The sequence below is a fragment of the Pristis pectinata genome, chromosome 9 (assembly GCF_009764475.1).
Source record: "Pristis pectinata isolate sPriPec2 chromosome 9, sPriPec2.1.pri, whole genome shotgun sequence".
Lineage (NCBI taxonomy): Eukaryota > Metazoa > Chordata > Chondrichthyes > Rhinopristiformes > Pristidae > Pristis > Pristis pectinata.
Window position 1 is genome coordinate 39,741,860 of NC_067413.1, and position 23,717 is coordinate 39,765,576.

At 39.3% G+C, this 23,717-nt stretch overlaps 1 protein-coding gene across 2 annotated transcripts; it reads right to left on the reverse strand.

Annotated features, from left to right (window-relative positions):
* Nucleotides 1–1,006: 1,006 nt before the first annotated feature.
* On the reverse strand, nt 1,007–23,717 carry sqlea (squalene epoxidase a). Of its 2 annotated transcripts, none has more exons than XM_052023034.1 (12): nt 23,513–23,717; nt 22,786–23,254; nt 15,493–15,733; nt 12,003–12,183; nt 11,491–11,587; nt 10,695–10,808; nt 9,752–9,923; nt 9,101–9,196; nt 8,117–8,259; nt 5,276–5,372; nt 4,438–4,525; nt 1,007–3,052 (listed from the first exon to the last, which is right to left on the reverse strand). In XM_052023034.1, the coding sequence occupies exons 2-12, from the start codon at nt 23,068–23,070 to the stop codon at nt 2,860–2,862; spliced, it is 1,707 nt and encodes a 568-aa protein (XP_051878994.1). In that variant the 5' UTR covers nt 23,071–23,254; nt 23,513–23,717; the 3' UTR covers nt 1,007–2,859. The 2 variants fall into 2 exon arrangements, with proteins under 2 accessions (XP_051878994.1, XP_051878995.1); XM_052023035.1 differs by having other exon boundaries at nt 23,564–23,687.

A 23,717-nucleotide genomic window follows, 5' to 3' on the forward strand; every position in this document is an offset into this window, starting at 1 on the left:
CTTAATGCATCCTCTCCTGTAATCTTTTTAATTTGCCAAGCCACCCAATTTGGTATCAACACATTTTGATATCATTTGGGTCTATATCCAAATCACTTTAAAAAGAGGAATAGAGCACCTCCATCCTGAAGATCATTCCAAGTGAATTCCCACTGGGGATGTTCAGAAGTTCTACCTACCCAATGGAAGTCTGGTGTGTCAAAAGGAGCTCTTTCCAGACGAGTAGGGATTAGTGTAGAGAGGTACCTAAATGGGACTCGTGTAGATAGGCATCAAGGTTGGCATGGACGAGTTCTGCCAAAGGACCCGTTTGAATGCTGTACAGCTCTATGACTAACTTAACAACTACTGCATTTCCTGCCCTTGCTGAACTCTTGCATGCTGGCAAATGCATCCACATAGCAGTTATAAATAATGGAAGAAGGTGACAGGTCAGGGTCTTGCTCCAAAACCAACGGATTGTTAATGAAAGTTTGAATTGGCTCTCTTAAACCAAGTTCACGTTAATGCTGAAACAGAGGTTTATACCCTGCATATAAGTACATGAGATAACAAATACCAGTGAGAAGGTATATCTTTAAGGACGACATAAGCTCTAGATGTGCCAAGATCTTTCTAAACAAATGGTTTGCAATTCCACCTCAGTGAAATTTATAAAAGTATCACACTATCTCAAGCACAGTGCCACACCCATCATAATGAAATTATAAGGGCAATTCCCCTACATTTTCTGATGTTTCAAAATTAAAGTATAAAAAAAATTACTGGGACATGTGAGGGATGGGAACAGGAAGTGCCCTTGGACACTCCTCAAAGTTAAATTAGTAACTCTAAATTCTCCATTTATCCTTCTGAAATGGAGCAGTAGGCTTTCATCATGTGTAATTAGCACCTTGCGCATCTGGCAGGTGAGCATCTTTATAAGGAAAGAAATCATAACTCATACGATGAGCATACCAGTGAGGTGATAACACAGAAAAATCACATTTCCAACACAGCCTTCGACAAATTATAAAGATTTTATTAAAATGTTGTACATACTAATATAGAACATCCATAGAATTACTGGCAGAATAACTAAACAGAGCAAACAAATATAGCCTGTGAAAATTTACTGCTGCTTTTACAATTATATACACTTCTAATACAGTGCACAAATTTCAGATTGGGGATATGATTAAAAGATAGCTATGTTGCCCATTTGGCACAAGTCAATTTCCTTTTAAAGCAGGACTTAAAGAATCAAAAAAAGAAAATCTGAGTATTGGATTGTAGGCACAAGGAAGTGCAGCATTTCTTTAATCATTTAAGGAAATCAATTGACCAGGGAGACAGAATGGCACAGCTAGTAGAGCTGCTGCCTCACAGTGCCCGAGGCCCTGGTTCAGTCCTGAGCTCGGGTGCTGTCTGTGTGGAGTTTGCTTACATTTCCTCTGATCTCCTCCTGCATCCCAAAGGCATACGGATTGGTAGGTTAATTGGCTACTGTAAATTGTCCCTAGTGTAATCTGGGGACAGTTGATGAGAATGATGGGAGAGTTTTTAAAAAATGACATTAACGTAGTAAATGGGTGGTTGATGGTTAGCGTTGACTCGGCTGGGCTGAAGGGCCTATTTCAGCGTTGTATCTCCCTATGACTATGAGCCCTTGGTGTGCCTGCCATGCTTTGTAAATTAGTACATTAGTGGCATCTGGTGGTTCCAAAATAGTACTGCAAGTAAGTTTCCATTCAAAATGTATATATAAAATTAAGAAAAATATAAGGCCTATGGGCAATCATTTTGTAGAGGAAGAGTGGAAAATTAATATCAACTTAAGACTTTTGCTTTCTTCCCCCTCCCTACCCCATGTAACTGTTAGTTTCCAACAGAATAGGAACCACAATTGCTCTTTATCTCTTGATGCTCCTTGCCACTAACAGCAGATGCAAGTCTGGTTTCATTGGTCTCCAAAAGGGACAGAAGCACCATTAAATGGTTAAATAAAGAGCTACATTTAGCAATCTAGCCATAATTTGGTTGAAACCCACCCATAATGCCAAGATCAAATGGCATCTGCAAATCAAAACCTGGGGCCAATAGCTGGTATTATTCTTGACCCTCCTAAAAATGTGAGGTTACATTGCCTTCAATTATTTTCTAAAATATAATTTGAAGAAGCTATTATCTGTCAAATTGTTTTCACAGTAATGGAATCATTAAAATCCAAATATTAATGCTTACAAATAATGTTATTCTAATGCAGTCAGATAAAGCAAACACCTGAATCTGACATTTCTCCTTACAAAGGAAAGTACGTATTTAAAAGAAAGGAATGATTTGATTTCCATGGAGGTGTTTTCAGACTCAGGGTGTCTGCAGCTCTGATGCCCAGGGCAACAGTGAATGATTGGGCATATATCTGTGATAAAACACATGTTGGAGACAGCTTTACTGTGGGAATCAAATGATTGGAAATACTTTTTTTTAAAATGAGGAATTAACTAAGGAACAAGCTTGTTTGAACAATCATAATAAAAGAATGAAGCGCTTCATCAATAGCAGTGAGACTTCATAAAGCCAGTGCCACCAGCCATAATCAGCGCTGTTTGAGAAGTGCTTGATTTGCACTGAAGGACAAGCCATTTCATGGGTGCTCCAAGAACACGCATTAAGTGGATTGCAATTACACACTTGCATCACAAGTCCACAAGGTGTAAGATGAATTAACAGTCCTGCTTCACAAATCACCATAGAGAAGTCATACGTCTTTCGACAGCATTATGCATCCAATATTTAGACTGTAACAAGGGTAAATGTCCAATTATTGCCAAGGCTCTGCGTGTTCTTGTTTTTTTTTTAATCATTTGCATTTGTAATTCAGTAAACAAGATACTTCATTTCAGAATAAATAAGGGGAAAAATAACTGAGCAGGCACGGTAGACAATAAGACTACCCTTCAACAGGGCTCGTGGTTTCAGGTACCAAGGTTCTGACTTGAATGAGAAATATATAGCATAGAATGCAACAGCAAAGAAGTGTCCAATCAGAGTCATTGGTTCAGGAGAAAGCCTAAGGAAAGAAAGTAAAGAATTAGATACATGCAAGAAATTTATGGGGCACATGTCTCCTCCAGCATGGGGAGAAGTCAGGTGACAATACTAGTCTATTTGTGTACCTGCACTGCACTTTGTGTAACTGTACCACTATATTCTGCATTCTGTTATTGTTCTCCTTTTGCAGTTCTTTGATGTAATTATGTAAGGAATAATCTGTCTGGATGGCATGCAAACAAAGCTTTTCACTGTAAGCTGGTAAATGGACCAATAATAAATATCAATTACCAAGTTGCAGAATTATATCCAGAGCGTTACACCACTGAATCACATTTGCTCTCACAAAGCTTCATCTCAGGAGCCTTGTCTGGCAAAAATCACACTTATTTGCAAAGTTATTCATACATCTACATTAATAACCAGTTTCATCATTTGAGCCATCCTAATGTACAATAGTACTTTATGCTCACGGATGAGTTTTTAAAATGTTACTAATTCTTAATGCCAACAATCACCCAATTACTTGGGGTGCCTTGAAATGCAGTAAAATCCAGCACACATTCCATTAAACTGAAGCACTCAATGGAGGCCAGGTACCTCTTCAGACTGAGAATCCCAGTCTGATTACCATAGTACTTACTGGGTTACTCAACCACATGATATGGAGCATAGAAGAGATGGCAAGTTAAAAATCTTACTTCTACAGAAAAGCTCCCCCCTCTGGTTTTATTTCTGAGCTGCAGGTCCATTGGTATGATAGGATGCACTGCAGCAACACTCCAAGACTCCTTAGGCAGCACCTTCCAAACCTACAACCTCCATCAGCTAGAAAGACAAGGGCAGCAAAAACATGGGAACACCACCTCCAGGAAGTTACCCTCCAAGCCACACACCATCCCGACTTGGAAATATATCACTGTTCCTTCACTGTTGCTGGGTCAAAATCCTGGAAATCCCTTCCTAACATCAGTGGGCAACTAGGGATGGGCAATTAAATGTTGGCTCAGCCCACATCCCTTAAACAAATACATGATAAAAAAAAATTACCAGCTCCAGTATTCATATCAAGTAACTGCTGTGTTTGAGATAAAATGTTGATTTTCAGCAAGATATTCATGTGGCTTTCTGGTGGTTGGACAATCCAAACGCAATGCATGGTCAAGATCTTTGGGAGATTTAGGCATGTTGAAGAAAATTCTTGCATGCACAGTGTTACAACTTGTTTCCCTGTTCACCCAGATGAGGCAACTTTCATCAGTATGAATAACAGTGACTCACTCTCACTTCCCCACACATCTGCCCCCACTACCACTGCCTTTCACAATCACAATTCAGAGAAAACAAGTCTAGAAAGGTTTTTTTTCTCCCAAATGGAAGATGATTTACAACATTAGGACTTACACAGACAGAAGGCCCACTGGTCCTGTGACACACTGCCCTCCCAATTTGAAGTAATGAAAACAAGCCTTCCGGAGCTGATGCAAAGAATCTGAAATAAGATAATGAAATTAATGCAAATATTTCTTTAATGTATTGTTAAAATGTAGCACTTCATGGAGGTAACAAGTTCAATGTCTACAAGGAGGATGTAAATAAGCATCTGAACAAACAATAAGTTTAGGGACATTAATATTTTAAGGAAAAAACACATCCACCGAAATCAGGACAATTTCATTTATGAATTAGTAGTTAAATTAAATATTTTTGCCATTTCTTCAATGATACAGTAACGTAATTTGTGTTAATTCTAGTTGCTATTTAAGAGCAGACTCCACGAGGAATGAATGTCATAGTAAAATCAATGACAGTACAATGACAGAGAGGATATAGAGATTAATGTTTCCTCCTGTAGGAAACTGTAAAACTAGGGGTCACAGTTTATTGAAAGGGGAATAGTTCAAGACCCATGAGGCAATTTTTTTTCCCTCAGAGGCTCATGAGTATTTGGAACTCTTTTCCTCTTGATGTCTGAGATGATTTACTGTGGCATAGAAGAGACCATTCAACTCAATGGAGCAATCCCATCAGCCCCACAACTTCTCTCTCATTGGCTCATCAACTCCCCTTTGGTTCTTCTCCCACTTACTAACAAATGTTACCAGCACATCTTTGGGATGTGGGAGAAAATCAGGGCACAGGGAGAACAGGCAAACTCCATACAGACACCACCTGTGGTCAGGATCGAACTCAGGTCCTAAAGGCTGTGAAGGAGCATCACCAGTTGCTGTGCTTCTCTTACCATCTGTAGCAGCAAAAAGTTCATACAGAGCTTGAGCCAGAACATTCACCACAAAGGAATGGGATTTCTTTCTTGCCCAGTGAAATTTCTTCTTGGCCTATAAAAGTAGAAAATATATTGTGTAAAATCTCTTTCCCAAAATGTGCATTCATTGCAATCTTCTTATCCAAACACTGTGCTTAGTTTGTACAGTTGGGCATGTATGCCGCACTGGAACAAACTTAGTACTCAAATTGAAATGAAAAACACTATGATGCTGGAGGAACTCAGCAGGCCAGGCAGCATCCGTGGGAAGTTGACAAAAGCATCCCAAAGTCCTTTCTGGCAAATGGTTTTCTAATTTTTTTTTGTTTCTCTTATAAAATCATGTGATGCTAATAAATGTCAACCATACAGGATTTATATTTTCATTCATTTGGCTTAAGAATGAAGCGTGCAGCTTTCAAAATGCTCCGATTGTCTCCTGGCCAATCTCATTCGATTGTGGGATGTGCAAGTCGGTGGCCTGATCACAAAAGGAAAAAAAGTGCAGGTTGTGGAGGTGGGGCAAGAAACAAAAAGAGGGGTTCACCATTACGTGCAAAAGGAAAAAGATTTAGCCTTGCAGTTATTGGCACCGATTTTAATTGACTTGCTCTCAAAAGAGACCAAAAGCTGATACTCTTGTGTGAAGAATCTTGGTGAGACCACACCTGGAGTATCATGTGCAGTTTTGGTCTCTTTACTCATAAAAGGGATTTATTTGCTACAGACAGAATGCAGCAAAGACTGATTCCTGAGATGACAGGACTGTTGTATGAGGAAAGATTGAGCAGACTAGAGTTTAAGCGAATTGAAGGAATCTCCTTGAAAATGTACCGAAGTCTTACAGAGCTGGACAGAATGGATGGGGAAAGGTTGGTGGGGGTGTGTGGGGGGGTTGGGGGGAAGAAGACAGGATTAGATTAAGGGGTTACAGTCTCAGGATAGGGGCAAGACATTTTAGGACTGTGAGGATGTCATTCAGGGAATGGTAACCTGTGGAATTCTCTACCACAGAAGATGGTAGAGCTCAATCTGCAAAATGCATTCAAGGAGGAGGTAAATAGACTTCTAGATACAAAAAGGCATCAGGTGGAATGGGGAAAGAGCAGGAACACAGTATGACACAGAGAATCAGCCATGACTGCCTTGAATAGCAGAACAGGCTCCAAGGCCAAGTGGCTGACAACTGCTTCTATTTTCTATGTTTTTCTGACTGGAGGAAAACAAGCGATCTTGTCAAAATCTGAAACAAAAAATAAATTAAAACACACCTAAACTGAGTTTTATAACAGAGAAGATGATATGAGGAAGAACAAAATGCCAGACAAGTCAGGAATCACACTCTCCAATGGACGCCAATATACCCAGAAACGCGAGTGAAAATTGCACGATCCCAAATAAAGACAATTTTCAACTGCGCAGCACCGCTTTTTTCTGCCCCGAACAGATTTCTATACTGGGCACCCATAAGCAACGTCCACAAGAACTGAATTGTCTAGTACAAGCAAAAGGTGTCAAGTACATTTGGGATTTGCATAGAGTAAGCACACGCTCCATGGACCAAATGGCCTCCTCTGTGCTGCGACTTTTGTGAAATGAGTAACAGCGGTAAATCTGGGCCAATTTCTTGCCGGTAATCTAGAAGCTCAAGGAAAGGATATCAATTTATTGAGCCTTGTGTGATCCAAGAAATAAGAATGCAAAACCACATTTTTTCTTAAGAAGTTGTATTATTATTCAACTGTAGTCACAAATCAGGATCATAGAGTTTTACAGCACAAAAACAGGCCCTTCCATACACCCTCTGTGTGGAAAAACTCTCCCCTCAGTTCCTCTATGTCTTTCCTCTCTCACCTTAAGAGAATGCCCTCTGTTTTAGACTCCCCTATCCTGGGATTCTGACTTCTTGTTGCTTCATTCACAATATATCCTTTGACTTATTATTACCAAATGCACTGAAGATTTTATTTAAAAATTTGGTCTTTCAGAAATATTGGTTGCAAGAACCAATGTTTGATTTTAGTTTCAGGCCTCAACAATACTCTAGTGATTTTCATGGATGGAAAAGCCAAGCATCTTATGCAGTTTTGCAATATTTGAATTAGGTATCCTGAACTCATGAATCCCAGGACTTCTCCTCACTTACATGGCTTCATGTTAGCACAAAGAAACTTTAAAGCCTCATTCCTTGGTTTGCCTATAAACACTGGCTTCATTTGCTTCCATGTAATGTGACAACTGCTACACAGTAGACAGCATAGTAACATCACAGATACTTGACTAATCAACAATACAAGCTCTGTAATTTTTCTTTGGGAATAACAAAGCAAAAAGTTTTCAATTGGCAGCATAATGGAAGTGAAAATCATTATTACCTGCAACAGTAGTTGGTTTGACCATCGAGTATCAATAGAAACAGACATTCTAATCACAAACATATTCATATTGCTAACAGTCCTTCTAATTTCACAGTCTTGTCCTGAATTAGTCAGTAGTCAGTCAGAGGAATCCATATGGAATGACATAAATGGACAATTCTTTTCAACCACTTCTGGCAATTTCTCAACTTCAAGTCAAGGTTATTGTTATGTGCACAAGTACGGGCGAGGTACAAGTATAATGAGAAACTTGCTTGCAGCAGCATCACTGTGTGCAGACAACACACAGAATATAAATTATACAAGACAGTGAAGACGAAAAGAGAAAAAATTATGCACAAAAATAAAACTTAGTGCAAAAATAAGTCTCCAGCCAGAGTCATCACAAACTGAAAGAATCCACTGATCCCACCTTCCTGAATTAAGATAAATATTTCACCTGCAGCATTGCATCATTATCGCAGAGGTCTGGAATGCTCTGCAGCAGACTCTTCCATATCCTCACGTCATTGAGTACAACACTCATCCCACCTCCTGTCAGAGGGTGACGCATATTATATGCATCACCCAAAAGCAGCACACCTGGATAAAAGATATAACAACTGCATTATTGTCACTAATAAATGTTTTAATTTCACTCTACCAGAAACTGTAATAGGACATTAGAGACTGGTCACTTTCTTTGGTCAAAGGGAGGTTTGGATTCAGTGAATGATAGTTAGCCATGTATCCCGAATACAAGATAGTGTAAATTTGCAAGGCTTTTTAAGAATCCAAGACAAATTCTCCAGCATAGCCCAGCAACTCATAGGATCTTCTCGGAAGCTCACCCTGCCCAACTAGAACTGAAGATGCATGGTTGAACGAGGACAGAATCATTATGGAGCAGGGTTCCTTCCCATGCTTCAATAAACTCTGAACGGAACAAAATCAGATTCACGTTAAACAAAGGACTTGAGGATCTTTATAGCAACTGTGAATGTTTTACAGGAGTAATATTATGATAGAGTCACATAAATGGCTCAACTTAATGGAAAGTGTTATTGAATTTGCAATAATATTTAGTCGTATCTTATACAAAATAAATTATTTCACATTGTGCTAAATATTAGATTGAAATTGTTTCTCATGTCATTTGTTTTACACTTAAAGCTAAGCAGAAATTCTTGGCAGTTTATTTTATTAAACAATACTTTAAAGAGCAAAGATAGCAAGTGAGAAGAAACATCTTTACCATTATGTGCTTCTGTTTTACAAATAAAGCCACTTAAAAATAATTTACTCATAACCAATTTGTAAGTATATCACCCAGAAAGAGCATAGACAGTGAAAGCCACGGAGCACTGTTGGAGACCTGACTTTACTTCTGTTTAGATGAATGGAAGCAAAACCACATGACTTCTTTGCTTATTTATAGTTGTACCTGATTTGTTTACTGGAGATGGAGGGAGAAAGCTCGCAGGCATGGTCCGTAGACGATCATTCTGAACTGCGAGTAGGAATGGTTCTTTTATATGCTCTGTTAAAGAGAAATGAGGATCTAGTTCAGTGCTTACAGACCTAGCATTAAGAGCAATTTCAGAAGCCTTGATTAAATTTCAGTCTCACTACAATTGTGTAACAGATACTGGGATTAAGGTCACTTGCACATCATGGACTTCATTGTAACAGAACCACAACAGAGTGTACTGGGTGCTGCAACATACCTTATGTGCAAGGTACAGGAGTTATATAAAGGCAAGTACTTGGGGACACTTTACTCAAATTGTATATGCATACATAATTGCGATGAGTGCCTGCCCAGTTTGTTTTCACTGCAGCTAGTTTTGCTGTTAAAAGTGAGATTTTGTAAAACGACACTTAAATTGAGAGATGAAAATGAACCCAAGATCATAGAGAAGGCAAGATCAAAAGAACGTTGACAGAAACAGGGTTTCTGTGTTAGCCAACACATCTGCCAGTTTTTGGATGCAAGTCATCAACTCACACCCAAAAACTGGCAGATGTGTAGGCTAACCAGACCAATCCAACAAAGTTCAAACTCTCAGTTTAAAAACAAACATATTTGTTATACCTGGAAGCTGTGGATGGATTTTCTCAATCATGTAATCTTTAAGATGTCTTGGCATTTCCCCTCTGATGTCCACCAACACTCGCGTGTCATTGGATGAAATTTGGTAGATGAGAATAGGGCTAGGATCAGCAAGGACAAGTTCCGCATGGTTAGGTTTGAATTGTGGCATGTCCTACAACCGTAAAACACAGATAGTAAGCTGTATTGTCATACATTATTTTTGTAGATTTTCTTCAAAATTATTTGATTTTAAGATGATGGCATTGATAGGTTGCAGCATACACAGGCAAGACCATTCAGATTAATGCATCCATTTAAGATCGTAAGTATTTGCTGACTGATTCTAAGATCCAAGATTCTAGGCAACTCTCAGAGAACGCACAATGCTGTGAGGGAAGAAATTTAATGCCAGGAGATTGTGTTTAAGGTTATGAATCTGCTGACAGTGAAGTGTTAACTTTTCAGTGTTATAGGACAGAGTTCTCGATATCACCTTGGTGGAAGATTGGAGAAGTAACTTCTTTCTTCAGGAGTTGGTCTCATCTTCCACTGAGGTTACAATGATCATTGGGGAGCAGTACGGGGACCGCTTTTCTTATTATACTGCTTCTAAATGAGAGAAAAATACTGACCCCCATCAATTTGAATCTATTCATCACTACTTTGATTCTATTACCAAGCAAATGATGGCACAGATTCCATATATACAATTCTGATGCTGTAAATGAACTGTAGAAGATATAGGGTGATGGGAGAATTTATTTTTCTCTACTCGTTAATAGTACTAGTTTGTAAAACCCTAGAATCACATCTACTTCATATTCACAACTACTATATTTACATATCCAAGTGCCATTCAAGTTGGAAAAATTATGCTGAAGTACTTAAACTAGATGAGACAAGCAAGAAAAAAAAATTGCAAAGTAAGTTTGAACAACCTTACCTTCATAATACAGCCAACAAAATGAGATGAAACACTGACTTGGGTCTTCACCAAGTTTTTCCTGAATTTAGAGAAGAGTCCATCAGCAACCACAGTCAAAGGACAACACAGTTCCTGGAATTTGAAAGAGTTTTGATTACTTATGTTTGAGTATGTGAAGCTCTCGAGGTGTTGAAGTGCCAAATTTTGAGGATACAGACCAATAATAACAAAATTATTTGATTAGTTAAGTTTTAATGTGTGAAGAATCCCTTGAAACAAAGGACCAAGTGCCAGGACTACACTGATGATCTGAGTGAGTCCAGGACATATCAAGGATCAAACCTGGGACCTCTCTGGCCTGACTTACTATCAAATCAGTAAGTCTATTTACTCAGTGAAATAAGAGTGAAGTTAGTCAATTCATTCAAATTAGGATTAGGTACTTTTGAGTTATGCTTTCATAAGAAAATACATACTAGTAGTCTGACTGATACTGATTCGGTGCTTTGTGATGTTTGTTCTGAATTGCATATGAAATGCAGCACATATAGAATGCTAATGAGTGGCAGCCCTGAGATAATTAAATATGAATTTTTCAGTGGTCAGAGCACATGCAGAGGATGCTTCATTGATAGATTTGCTCCCATTGGGCACAATTTTGGACAATAAAACAAGAACAATCATTCTAAATTCAACCAACTGAATTGCTCTTTCAGAAATGAGGAAAGTTTTCTATTTTGCATTATTTCTGCCATTATGTGGTTCTGCACATCCAGACTGCAGGTTTAACGATTCTGATGAAAACAGTACAAACCTTCATAGCACCACTTTCTTTTTCTCTGTACTGCACTCCTGTAACTCTACCATCTTCTTCCAGTAAGTGTGTCACTGTTCCTTCAATGAACCTTACACTTGAACACAGACATTGAGAAGTTAGATTATTTTTTAGCCCACGAAGTTATTGCATTATTGCATTAGCAACAACCCAGATTCTAGCATCTGTAGTCTCTTATGTCTACAAACTTTTTTTGTAATGCGTTGATTCCCTTCAGGACTTTTCAGCTGCTGCTGAATATTGTATCCGATTAAAAGACCATAAGATATGGGAATAGAATTAGGGCATTCAGCCCGTCAAGTCTGCTCCACCATTCAATCATTGCTAATTTTTGATGGCCGATTATGGAATTTGCAGTGAAACCTTAAGCTAATATCTGAAACTTGCACTTGTTTTCTCACATTTCTGTGACTGTCTTAAAGATTGGCAGAACAATTATATGCAATAGGTAGACATTCTGAACTAATCATGCGTCTATAAGGAATGCTTACTTTGGTTCTGCCCTAGCTGTATTCCTAAGGCCCATTATGAAGCGTCCGTGGTGAAATGCTGTCCCACACTGCACTTGACCATCTTCATCCACAGGATATGGGATTTCCACCTCTGTCTTGCTCTCCATGTCATGGATGACATAACCATTTATGATGCAAGCATCAAGACCCTCAACTGCACCTGGTTGAGGAGAAAGCAGAGCAGAGTACAGAAGAGATTGTAGAGCATTTAGAAAATAACTGATGATTACAAAGCCCCAAACTTTCAACTGAAAGGGTGAACTGGAAAAGAAAATTATCCACTGGAGACAAGTGGATTGGAAACATGATTCAGGTCTGTAAGTGACATAGACAATGTTTATTTTTGTCCGAGCTTGTCCTATGGGGACTGAAGGACAAAGCTTCAAGATGATCATGCCTCAAGTAATCTTATATATTTTTCTGTGAAGCTTAAAGCTGCTACAGGAAGTTTTATTACAAAGAAATCTATAGGAATAAATGTACAGGGTATAAATTTAGGCATGGGTGGTTAGTTTGTAGATATTTGGTTTGTGGAACATGTTTTTTGCTCATTACATGGAAGAAGTGTCATTTTTGCTTCTTAATCACTTTCTTCAGAAACTCTGGATCGAGTTTGGTTGAAGTTATACAAATATGATGCAGCCTTGGGCAAGGGAGGAAAAATAGTTGGATCGGTCTTTTTCTCTTTCACATTCTTATATTGCAACTACTCTTACAATTGCAGGTATTTATATGATGTGCAATTAAAAAAGTGTTTACTTACTTTGAAATTAAACTAGCTAAGTTACGCAGCACAGCAATGTGTGGAGCCAACAGTTTTACTTAAATGGTCCTATCAGCAGAGTCTTAACCAATTGATCATTTTCAAAAAATATTATGAATTTATATACCCATAGATAGAGTACACATTATAACTTAAGTGCCATTCAGGACCACGCCAAGGTTTGTGGGGTCAGGGTGAGCCCCTCCATTTGACTTGCACACCAGAAGGAATCAGTTCTAGAGTGACCACCCATCAGAGATGAGGCATAATGGTGGCATGGAGAAACTATTCCTAATTATAAATCATAATAGTCTGGATGCAATTCACTGTTCTGAATGGTCTAAAGTTACCAATCCCACTATTTTTTGGGGTGGGATGGGGGAGTGGGGGCAAGGTAGAAAATCTTAGTCTTGTACTCTAATAGTGCAGCCCCATCTTTCTGCTGCAATTGCAGCAGAGGGGCACCAGAAAAGGAACAGAGCGTCAGATCCCCCTCCACTATAGCAATTTTTTAGGTAAGGGGCAAAGTTTATATATGAGTATTTTGCTTAAGCTGCACTTTGGACAATCTTCTCACTCCAGATGCCCCAGGAGGTTTCCCTAGTCGTTAGTGCTGTGTGGAGAGTCTCTCAAACTGCAAACAGTCCATTCCCTCAAAATGAAAAACACACCCTCTGCCTTACACAAATGGTCTTGTTTGATGTGATCAGGGACTCAGCCCCAGCTGGAATCTGCCATGTCTGGGTCCCACCCTAATTTTGCTGTCTTTCTGGTACCCCAGTAAAGCTTTACTGGTAAGCTACTGATGTACAAGACCAGCACTTCTGACAGATCCCCACCCAACCAAAAAAAAGTAATGGTAACATCAATAATTTTTTTTTAATCATTCAGACCAGGTATCTGCAGTCAGAAATAAACTATTGCAGCATCTTCTTTGGTTACATGGTTTAATATTTAGAATGGTTTAAAATTATTAAGTGTGTTATAATCAATTAAATACCCAACATGTGCAAGTGTCAGTAATTACTTTTGTTTTTGAGAGGATTTCAATTTTTCGCCTGATTAATTAGCAAAGCTCAAAAAAAAACTAAAATTGTAAGTTGTAACATTACTAAACTAAAAGGCATTGTCATTAATTCTCTTCACTATTTAGTTGTGTATAAAGGAGAATTGATACATTAAAATCAGTTAAAATATTTTTCAAAATGTATTCTGAAAGCAATGACGATGAGAAGATAATGTTAGGGCAAGCCATTGTTTAGGAACATTTCACTGGCCTGCGACTGATCATTCCGAAGGGTGCAGGAACGAAGTAAGTCAATTTAATCCTAAACTTTCTCTATTTCCCTTCAGGGAAGTAAGGAATTCCACACTTCCTGGTAGTTTAAGGACCTACATACCATGTTAAGCAGAATACTGATGGCATGGTCACATTATCAAACCCATGTAGAAGCCAAGAGGTGCTAAAATCTCAAATCTGACTGCACTGTGGTTCTATCATATTCATCACTAGAAGGAATGGCTCATTGATTTTAAAATAAAGAAAAAGGGATATGATTAATGTCTTAAATTATAAAAGGAGCAGATTGTATTTGAGTGCACTGGTTACTTGAACTGGATGAAAACTTCATGTCCCTTTCAGAATGTCCACAATAACTTTGTAGACAATGAAATACTTTTGAAGCATCAATCCCCTTTTTGTGTGGGAAGCACAGCAGCCAACTTGTATACAACAAGCAGACTGATAACTTTAATGTTTAGGAATACAAGTATTAGTACACGGGGTAATATCTTTCCTCAAAATAGCAAAATGGAATCTTTGACGTCAAGCTGAGACAGAAGTTGGATCAAGAGACCTCAGTCACTGATAACATGAAAGCTAGCATCTCTGACACTCTAGCATCTCAGTGCTGCACTGGGGCATCAGCTTTGCACTCAAATTTTGGGAATGGGCTTGGAAAGTTGAAGCTTCTGGCTCAGAGGGAACAGTACTACCAACTGATGCAGAGCAGGTAAAACTAAAGACAAGTATCAACAGTCCAAATTTAAATAAAAATGAGCAGATTCCCACCCTCCCCCACCACCACCCCACAAAACTTCCTTGTTGTAGTGACTCATTACCAGAATATACAATGAGTGGAGATTTGCTTCTAGCTTGAAAAGAAACTGGATATGTTCCTGCAAGTGGAAGCAGTCTCAGAGGAAGTGGGTTAGGACCATAGCTTTCTTGTTATCAGTGACTGAGGTCTCTTGAAGCTTGTGTGTTCCGTAAGGATTTCTTCCCCCCCCCCCCCCCCCCCCCCCCCCGGAACTTGTGGGGCCTTGGATGTTGGTTGTTGGTGTTCGTACTGGCTAGATGGAAGACAGAGGATGGACTAATTGGTTATCCTTTTGCTCTCCTTTCTTCATATACTTGCAAAGTAAAAAGGCACAAACACTAATTGCAACAAATTAGTAAAAGAACAGGTTAATGTTTTGCTTCAAGCCTTTTAACCCCTTTTAAACTCTTCATTTCCTCTGCATACTGCATTTCAGCACCTTGCATTTTATATTACTCTTTTTAAACCTAGTCTTGACCTTTAAATATATAAAGTGCACAAATTTTTTGGTGAAATGTTCAAATGTCTATTGTTTTGGTTTAATTATTTCCACTTCATTCTAAAATGCAAATATTTAGAGCTTTTAAGAGCCAATTTTTTTTAATACCTTCAAGACCGAGTGCTTTCAAGGCTCGATATCCACCAGGTTGCAACAACTCTCCAACAATCCTGTCTGGTTCTTTCAGGTCTCTTTCAATCACTGTCACATTCCTTCCATCCCTTGCAAGAACAGTGGCCATGGCAGAGCCAAGTACCCCAGACCCCACAATGATGACCTCTGGATCATATTGGGAAGAAGTCCTGATGCTTGTAGAATACTCTGGGAAAGTGACATTTCTTTTCTTGTGCTGCATCAGGACAGAAGGAATGAGAAATCTTCAGTTTTCTTATTTATGACTTTAAAATATATTTACATGTTCTCCTGCCATACATTCCATGTGGCATTTGCAGAAACCCAAAGCACAACTTTAGGTAGCCATTCTACCTCATTTCTCTAGTGGCTCTGCTGATGTTACAGGAAGAAGCCAGGAAATCCCTGTGAAATACTTTACAAACGATGGAGATAGAACAATTCACATTTATTTGGTGGTTATAATACAATAAAGCATCCCATAAAATTACCTTCTCCATCACCAAAGTCATGGCTAGGACTAGAGACAGTCCTGCTGGTAAATTATAATTGTTGCTGACCATATGTACATGCAATGTATTGGTAAAACAATCTATTGGAGTATCGCTCTCCATGGTCCCCGTTATAGTGCTTCCTCAATTAGTGGCAGGAGATAAAGTTGTAATTGTGCAGTCATAGAGTCCTACAGCACAGAAACAGGACTTCTGGCCCACCATGTCCATGTGGACCATCGAGTAACCATCTACACTAATCCCATTTACCAGCACTTGGTCTATAAATACTATGAAGTGTTATCATCATAACACCTGGTGATACAAGTGTTCATCCAGGTACTACTTAAATGTTGTGAGTCTCTGTCTTCACCACCCTTCCAGGCAGGTCAATCCAAATTCCAAACACACTTGGTGAAAAAAATGTTTCTTTATATCCCCTCTAAACTTATTACTCCTTACCTTAAACCTATGCTTTTTGGTATAGACCTCTGCTATGGGGAAGTTTCCTACTGTCTACTCTTTCTATCCCCCATAATATTTACACATCTGTCGGGTTGCCCTTCAGCCTTTGCTCCTCCAAGGGAAATAAACCCAGCTTATCCAGTCTCTCCTCATAACAGAGGCACTCCATCCCAGGCAGCATCCTGGTGAATCTCCTCTGCACCCTCTTCAGAGCATATATTTCATTAGTTTTCTTTTTCTACTATTCGGCAGATAAAATTAGAAATTAATTGGCAGGGAATCAAAGCAAACAATCTTGTCCTGCCCATTACTATATGCTCAGCTGTCCCTTTGAAAATCCCAAATACAGTAAAACTCCGATAATCCGCTATCTGTTTTATTTTGGAAAATCCCAATGGTTCAGCAGCCAGTTCACCTGGTTCCATTTCCCACACTCCCTTTAAAACATATGTGGGCCCATTTTCCAATTCTCCCTTTAAAACTCATCTGATTCACTGGAGAAATTGTATAACTGTGTAACATCCCAAAAAAAGAATTAAAATTGTTTTTTAATAGGTGTAAAATCCAATTGTCCAGAGTTCCAAAGGTGCTAGATTACTCTATCTTAAAATTAATAGGATTCATCCAAGAATTCAATCTATAGATTTATAGCTGTGGCATGGAACTGAGATCCAAGGAGATCTGAGATCCAAGGAGCAGGAAGGTCCCAAACTGAAGCAACAGTCTGTGCCAAGTTAACTTTCATCTAAAGCAACAGCAAATGCCCTAAGCACTGCAGAGAAATCTCTGGGATGTTTATTCTCCAGTTATGAGCGAGAGACTCATGTGCAGAAGTGAGTATTAATAAACAGAGGTTGGGATTTGGGTCAACTGCAATTTCTCCCTATAGTTAAGTAGCCTGCTTGGAATAACCTTTTGTACTTCAACCCTGAAGAGTGGCTATGGCAACAAATTGGCTGGCAGTTAGTATTGGGAAACAGAAGACAATATGAGAGGTTAGAAAAACTTTATAGTTGGAATATTTTATTTCAAAGATGGTAGCAAAAAATTTGGGGCTTTGTGTAGCTGAGTTAAGCTCTGCCTTTCAGTTATGCAAGCTGGAATACAAATAGAAACCCATTGTTGCATGCAATGCCAATAATGCTCATCATACAAGAATATATTGCGTCAATGCACAGAAACTCAACAGGTAAAGTGGTCTGTCTGTGGATGACAGCAGATATGCAAGATACACTAAATCCAAGAAAGAGGCTCATAAACTTGCCAGAAATGGCAGTAGGCATGAAGATCAGAAACATCTTAGAATATAGCAAAGGACCGAGAAATTGATAGAGACAAGATGGAAGAACAGAAGCTAATACTCAGGCAGGAGGTACAGAAGCCTGAAGTCCCACACCACCAGGTTCAAGAATAGCTACTTCCCTTCAACCATTCAGTTCTTGAACCAACCTGCACAACCCTAATCACTACCTCAGTATAGCAACACTGTGACTACTTTGATCACTTTGCACTAAAACGGACAGTGTTTTTTTTGTTCTAATTGTCTTCTTTCTTGTAAAAATTGCGTATGTTTATGTTTTTCTTGTGAATATTGCATATTTATGTGCCTGCGATGATGCTGCAACTAAGTTTTTCATTGCACTTGTGCATATGACAATAAACTTGACTTTGAATACGAGAGTAAACTGTCAAGAAACAAAAATTGACTCTAGGAGCTCCTATAGGCAAATAAGAAGGAAAAGAGACTAGCTGGGCAAATGTGTACCCTTGTAGAAGGATTCTTAAAAAGGGAATAAGGAAATATCAGACAAATTAAACTTGTGTCAGTCTTTACAGAAGACCAAAAAGATACTAGAGAACCAAGGGTCTGGTGAGAACAAACAACTGAAGGAAGGACACTCAGTTCTCTTTATCCACTGATTTTCTGTTCAGGGATCCAAGCACACCTGACGTCAGCCCCAAACCCCATCTCAATCTTTTTTCCCCCCATCAAGTATATCAATATAGGAACCAATGTCAGTATAAATATGGCAATTAATTTCCAGACCACTTTTGATGTGGGTCCCTGCTGTGCACTTATGAATAGGGAACAGCCTTTATTCGGGTCATAGAGTACCACAGCACAGAAATAGGCCCTTCAGCCCAACTAGTCCATGCCGACCTGATTTTCTGCCTAGTCCCATCTACCTGCACTCGGACCATATCCCTCCCATCCAATGTACCTATTCAAATTTCTCCCAAATGTTAGAATTGAACCTGCATCTACCACTTCCGTTGGCAGCTCATTCCACACTCGCACCACCCTCTGAGTGAAGTAGTTCCCCCTCAACTAAATGTCAGATTATTAAAGTTTGTAAACGAGATGGTAATTACACAGTGGACCATGATCAAATGAATAAATCTTTTCAAGAATTTTATACTTCTTTATATCAATCAGAATCTCCTGGGGATTCCACATCAATGCATGAATTTTTAAGGTCCTAATGACTCAATGACCCACATTCCTGAGTTTTGAAAGAGGTGACTCCAGATTGTCAGGTCATCATTTCCAAAGTTCCACAGGTCTGGAATTGTTCCTGTGGATTACAGGGTAGGAAATGTAACTCCATTATTTAATCAAGGGAGAGAGAAAATAGGGAACTACCAACCTGTTAGCCTAATGTCAGTAGGAAGGAAAATACTGCAAACTGTGCTGAAGGATGTAATAACAGAACAGCTTGAAAAAAATCAATTGGATGGAGCAGAGTCAGCATGGATTTATGAAAAGAAAATCATGTTTAGCTTACCTACTGGAACTCTGGGAGGATGCAACTGGAATGGATAAGGGGGGGGGGGGAACCAATGGATATGGTGCATTTAGTTTTCCAAAAGGCTTTCAACAAGGTCCCACTCAGGAGGTGAGTCAGTGTTAGAGCTTATAGAGTTTGAGGTAATATATTAACATGGAATGAAAGTTGTTTACTGGACAGAAAGCAAAGAGTGGGAATAAATGGATCTTTCTCAGGTTGTCAGTCCGTGACTGTTGCTTCAGGGATCAGAGCTTGGATCACAACTATTCACAATCTATATCAATGATTTGGCCAAGGGAATTAAATGTCACATTTTCAAATTTGCTGATGAATCAAAAGTAGCTGGGATTGTGAGTGGAGAGGAGAATGTATAGAAACTCAGGGCAATTTAGATAAACTCAATGAGTGTGCAAGAATATGGCAGATGGAATATAATGTGGAAAAATATGAAGGTATCCATATTAGTGCATAAAACAGAAAAGCTGAATATTTTTTAAAAAGTGTGGAGAGACCAAATAATGTTGATATTCAAAGAGACTTGGGTGTCCTTGTACACAAAGTCACTTAAAGCCAAAATACAGATCAGCAAGCAATTATGTTGGCCTTTATTATGAGGGGAATTGGGTACAGGAGTACTCATTATTTAGGGCCTTGGTGAGACTGCAGTGAAGATTCACCAGACTGGTTCAAGAGATGGCAGCTTTGCTGCATGAGAGATTGAGTAGACTTGGTCCATGTTCTCTAGAGTTCAGAAGAATGAGAGGGGATCTCATTGAGACATAGAAAATTCTGACAGGTCTCAACTTCCCCTGGCTGAGGGGTCTAGGACTGGGGGTCACAGTCTCAGAAATAATTAGTAGGTCATTTAGGACCAAGATGTGAAATTTCTTCACACAGAGGGTGATGAATCTTTGGAAATCTCTGCCGGGGGGAGGGGGGGGGGGGGTGGTGGTGGATGGGGAGGGGGATGGGCATATAGATTAAGTCAATGAATTCATTAAAAGCAGATTGATAAGTTTCTGGATATTAATGGAATCAAGGGACATGGATTGTGCAGGAAAACATTGAGAGGAAGATCAATCAAGATCATGGTGAATGGCACAGCAAGCTTGAAGGGCCACATGGTCTACCCCTGCTCCTATTCCTGATGACGTGTTGTAGTCGCAAATTTGAGAATGCCTGGAAATCTAAAGCATTAAAATACTACATAAATGCAAGGTTTGAAAACTAAATTTTCACGACACATTGCATGAACACAGGTCACACTAAAGCACCTTCACCATCAAATAAATGCATTCGAAGTGCAGTGAATCACTGTTGTATATAGAACCATGGCAGCCAGTTTGTGGATAGCACACTCTCACAAACAGGAATGCGAATGTTGGTGGCAAAATGGTGCAGCCAGTAGAGTCACTGTCCTGTAGCCCCAGAAACCTGAGCTTGGGCCCTGTCAGTGTAAACCCTGCACATTCTCCATATGACAGTGTGGGTTTCCTCCCACAGCCCAAAGATGTGCAGGTTGGTAGGCTAATTGTCCACTGAAAATTGTCCCTAGAAACCAGGGGGAGTTGATGAAAATGTGGTGAGAATAAAAAAAAGACTTATGAAGGATTAGTGTAACTGGGCAGTTGATGGTCAGCGTTGAGTCAGTGGGCTGTACATTTCTATGACTATGAAACTGATCCTGTTTTATGGTTTTGGTTGTGTAATATCACCACAGCTCTTCTTCAAAATCCTGCCACATCTACTTGAAGAGTCTACATAGTGTTTTTAGTTCAATGCCATAGCCAAATAGTGTCACCAACAGCTAGGGTGACACAGCTAGCTGAATTTCTGCCTCATGGCACCAGAGACCCAGGCCCAATCCTAACCTCAGGTGCTGTCTGTGTGGAGTTACAAAGTGAACCTTCAGCCCACTGCGTCTGTACCTGCCATTGTGCCCATCTATACCAATCCTACTTGCCTACATTAATTCCATATCCCTCTCTGTCCTACTCATTCAAGTACCTGTCAAGATGTCTCTTAAATGCTGTTACTGTTCCAACCTCCACTACCTGCTTTGGCAGCTTGTTCTAGATACCAGCTATTCTTTGTGTGAAAAATTTACCCCTAAGATCCCCTTTTACCTATGCTCTCTAATTTTAGACACCCCCTACCATGAGAAACAGACACTATCTACCTTATCAATGCCTCAATTTATTTTTTAAATATACACCTCTATCATATCACCTCTCAGCCTCCTTCACTCCAGGAAAAATAGACTTGGTCTATCCAATCCAGGCAACATCCTTGCAAATATTTTCTGACTCTCTCTAGCTTAAATCACATCCTTCCTGTTATGTGGTGACCAGAACTGTACACAATACTCCAGGTGTGGCCTAACCAATGTTTTGTACAACTATAACATAACATCCTTTCTCTTATACTGCACATTCTCACTGTGACTGCATGGGTTTCCTCCAACATCCCAAAGATGTGTGGGTTGGTAGGTTAATTGGCTACTGTAAATTGTCTCAAGTATGTGGGTCAGTGGTAGAAGCTGGAGAGAGTTGATGGGAATGCAGGGAAAATAAAATAATGGATTAATGTAGGGATAAGTGTATATAATGGTTGATGCAGACTTGGCATGCCAAACGGCCTGATCCCATACTGTATCTCTCTATGAGCACAACTTTACCTCATTACTACACCAGAGCATCATCCTGAATTTGTGGTTAGCCTCTAGAATGCACCTGGAACCAATAACCTTCTGACTCAGATAAGATTGCTACACAGAGCCACAGTGGAAACCCAGCTGTAGCTGTTTAATCTGTGTGATAAATTAAATGTGCCCAATTTAAATGTCTATAATCATTGCTGAAATCACCTCATATTTTAAGGGCACCATTCACTTGCCCTTCCCATTAGAAGGAACTGTCTATGCAATGATGATCTCACAATTGTAAAATCCAAATGAAAATTAATAATGAATGCCTCATTAAATTTAAATAACATGATCATGTTTTTGCTGGTTACCAACTTTATTTTAAATAAAGAAAACCACTTTTCTGATGCAAAGTCTCACTTAAACATCTGTATCTTTAAACACAAAAAGGTTTCACAATATTCAGATAACTAATCCAAGAATAAGTTATTCACTCGTCCATTCCCACGGTTTTTAACAATTTTATATAGCAAACGTTATTTTTAAACTCTTTTTCGAATTGCCAATCATTCTTCCTTAAGCTGTTTCCCTTATTCTAACAACAGAACGGGGGGGGGTGCGGAAAGCAAATGAATCGCCCAACATCTAAAAATGCATCCCTCCAGCTACTCTCTACAGTTATTATTGACTAATGATTATTTCCAAAAAAACAGATTTTAAAAATGTTTCACAGCACCGGCGTATTGTGATTTAGTTTTAAATTCAGTCTCTGCTTTACAAACCTAGCTGGGAATCTATTATAATATTAAGGCAGAAAAAATAATAACAAATGATTATATTGTAATGTTGCGTGCACCTTTCCCCTTGCTGATCTACCTACCTGCTTTGCTTTGTCCTGCTCAGTGCCGTCGGGGTCTGTGGTTCCGCTGAAGAAAGAGCTTGCCAGGGGTAGGGATGAGAGAAGCTGGCAGATAAAGCCCAGGTTGGAAGGCTGCTTTCGACCCTTCCCTTGCCCATATCGATAACGATAGGACAGCAGTAACCCTAAGGAGAAAAAGACCAGGAACGCCCCCAGTACCTCCTTGTTAGCGTAGCTCACGTTCATCAAGTTATCGCACTTCTTATAGACATAAGTAAAAGTCGCAATTCCTAGGAAAGTCCACATTTTGTGTCTTTTTCTTTGAACTTTGTCCGCTAAATGTAATTGCACGTCAGTAAATATTCCAAACAACTAAAGCACAAACATAAGCCGCTATTTAACAATTTATTGTCACATCCCTTCTTTCATTCATAGAATGTGTTTTTCCTCCTCCTAATCTTCAATCAGTTCATCTTCCATTGATCAGTCACTGTGTCAGGGAAAGAAAAATAAAGAAAGACATTTTTAAAAAAAATTAGGCAGCGATGTCATTTGAAACCCAGCCAATGTAATTTCTTTAGCCTTTTCAGCTCTGAAAGATGCATTACAGCATTGCTTACAGTTTCATAATTTAATACAAAGTTTCCCACCTTTTAGGACATTTTCCATTAACTTTAAATATAATTCAGGCTTCAATATTACCAACAAAGTGATAAACCAGAGAAAGAGACCGTTCGGCCCATCGCACCTGTGTCAAGCTGTTGAAGGCAGTTCTCTAAAGCAGAAATCGTTAACCTACTCTTTCCTTCGTTAATTTTCCCGATGGGTGCCTTTTCCCTGGTCCAAGAGGGACCAGAGCCAACGGCCACAGCTGCGCTAATGCCCACTCCAACGATGCAATTCTCCAACCTCGTCGTTGTCGCCCCACAGCCGGCTGCTATCTAATGAGATGC